The sequence below is a fragment of the Alligator sinensis genome, unplaced genomic scaffold (genome assembly GCF_000455745.1).
Source record: "Alligator sinensis unplaced genomic scaffold, ASM45574v1 scaffold653_1, whole genome shotgun sequence".
NCBI lineage: Eukaryota > Metazoa > Chordata > Crocodylia > Alligatoridae > Alligator > Alligator sinensis.
Window position 1 is genome coordinate 904,620 of NW_005842498.1, and position 2,724 is coordinate 907,343.

General features: G+C 45.0%; 1 protein-coding gene across 1 annotated transcript in view; it reads right to left on the reverse strand.

Annotated features, from left to right (window-relative positions):
• LOC102374253 (Kell metallo-endopeptidase (Kell blood group)) overlaps positions 1-2,724 on the reverse strand; it is a 32,593-nt gene that overhangs the window by 22,346 nt on the left and 7,523 nt on the right. The window contains 2 exon segments of the mRNA XM_014523496.2: positions 1,377-1,501; positions 2,579-2,724. The exon segment at positions 2,579-2,724 is cut by the window's right edge and continues 26 nt beyond it. Coding sequence (XP_014378982.2) covers positions 1,377-1,501; positions 2,579-2,724 — 271 coding nt within the window.

A 2,724-nucleotide genomic window follows, 5' to 3' on the forward strand; every position in this document is an offset into this window, starting at 1 on the left:
TGGGCAAGTGCACAATGAAGGGCTACACTAGAGCCTGAGCCAGGCAGGGAATGTATGGCTTCCCCTGTGGCTGCAAGTTTCCATACCTCACTTAAGAGATGCACCCCCATTTTGGAAGGCTAATTTTTGCGAGGGGAATGTATGTAGCATGCACATAAATATGGTATCACAGCTGAGAATCAAGATCTGCATAAAAATAGGGAACAAAATGATTGATACAAACAAGGAAGAAAAAAACAATGAGAGACCCGAAAGAAAATCTTCACGTACCCCATGCAAGCCTAAAATAACCCTGTCCCTTTACCCTAACACTGTGATTATAAATGAACAAACAATGCAGCAGCAGAGAGGGTGAGAATGAGCCATCTGAAAGAGCTGTGGGTGATAAGACATAGTAGAGAGAATTCAAAAGTAGCAACACATGGTAGCCATCATACTAGATGGTCAGGACTTATAAGAATAAGCAACTTAGATGCTTCCCTCAGATCCTGCAGTCCATGGGCACAAAAATTTCACCTTCCTCTCTTCTTTTTCCAAGGATTTTTCTATCTCCTAGGATGTTTCCTATTAAATTACAATGTGTTCCTGCTCAGAAAAATACTCCCTTTCCACAGGAGGGGCTAGTGTGGGGAAATGAGGAGGAGTTTTAGACTTTGTTCCTAAACTGGCAAGTGGGGTCATACATACATATTCAGACATACATGATGTCAGACATACTGTCATACATACATGATGTCATACAGCCAGAACTAAGAACTGTGCTCATCCTGCCCAACAGGGAGGGGAGGTCTGTGATATGAATGCATATTATCTAGGAGCTAGGCTCTCTTATCCTGGGCATCAGCTCATTCCATGGATTGGGGCATTATACTGCCATCCCCAGGAGTTAGTAAGGGATAGATTCTGTTCCAGACTGGGCATCTAATTTGACTTAAGCACCTAAGTGTGATTCTGTACCACCACGCTCAAGTCCCTGAAACCTTTAATGCAACTACTTTCATAACAAGTCATCATCTGACCTTCAGTATTGAATCGCAAAAAGGTAGCAAGGAGGAAGAGGACCCACTTACCTTTTGTGTTACTGGTAACTGTGGGAGTGGGATCCCTGCAAGGGGAAGGCTGACCACTGTGAAATGGGAACATGGGGATATGGAGGGTATGGAGCGCTGCAGAGGAGGATAGTCCTATTTTAAGCCCCTGTCCTAGGCATCCTTCTGAAAACAGGACAAAAATGTTCATTTCTCCAAAAGGAGACAGGACATTCAGAACTGTCTCAAGGAAAATGGGAGTTATGTTCGCCATATCTTTCTCTTGATAGGAACTTGTTTCTTAAGTGGAATTGCATTCCCCAGCCTAGAAGCAGCTGGTGTGATCACCTCATTGATGATATCCTTCAAGGGCTCAGCTCCTTGTGCTTCAATCTGTTGGGTATCCATGCAGGACTTGTAGAACTGACGGGCTTTCTCCTTCGCTGAGCCTTTTGCCTCAGGCTTTGGAGCCTCTAAGAAAAGGATAGCAAATGGAGACTGAAAATGCTGAGGATAAAGCAAAAGAACAAGCAGTGGCCTTAGATGAGGAGGTAGCTACTGTAGCCTGGTTAATAACTCATGGTAGATTGTGGCCTCACTACGACAGAATAAACCCAGACAGGCTGGTCACCAACATGGCCTCTTCAGCTCTAAAGACACAGTCCAAAGTGACTGTAGCATATGGTGTGACTTTAATGGTCTGAAAGGAGGAAAAGGCCTTACTATAGTTTCTAGAGGCTCAACTGGTGGTAAGAAATATAATCACATCCTGCCTCTGAGACCTCTGCCAGATATGCAGGTAAAAGCATGATGGTATCTGATGCATGGCCCTCACAATCATGCTTTCTGCCATGCCATACATGCATAGCAGGAGGCATGACTGTGGGACAGAGCATCAGATCACATCATGCCTTAGTGCCAGTGTAGGGGGAGCCTGGGATCAGGATCCTGAGCTCTCCCTGCACCAGCAAGTAGCAAGCTGCCACGGCTGGGTTGATGGAGCTCCCAATTTTTATAGAATCACTTTGTGGCTTATTCCTTGTTTTATGACACCATTAATTGCTTTAATGTGTGGCTGGGTTACAATTTAAGACAGGATTAACTAATTAATCATGTCTTCATTTGTAACATGTGGCAGAGGCCCAAGGGGCAGAGGACACTTCAGTCACAAGGCAACACGTGCAATTCTAAAACAGCTTTATATTCCTATCTGAGATGGCTGAGCCAAGGAGAGATGGAAGAGATGGAGTGAAGGTACTTTTGTGTCTGTCTGGCTGTATCACTGCCTAGTTGAGGGGGCTGCCCATACTAGGGTGAAGGTGTGAATTTTTGTCAGAAGTCAAATTTTCTGATTGTCACTCCGTCTTTAGTGACTGTGGTTTGTAAGGAGAGGTTGCAAAGAAGGGAGCGGGGGATGGGGTTGTGGCTGTGGTTGTAGTTACTGAGAAGTGAAAGGGAAAAGGTTTGATCCCTGTTGGGGATGTGATATATATATGGGCAGTCACAGTTCTGTCCTCGGAGGATCCTAGCAATGCACCTCCCACCCTTACCTAAAAGCTTCCTCAGGATCAGCTGGTTTTCTTCCAATAGTACATCAAATACATTCAGTGACTTCTTAGTCATCCTGCTTGGGTTCTTGTCTTCCCAGTTGCCACAGGTATAGCCATAGAAGTCCTTGCAGGGGTCTCTGGTGGCA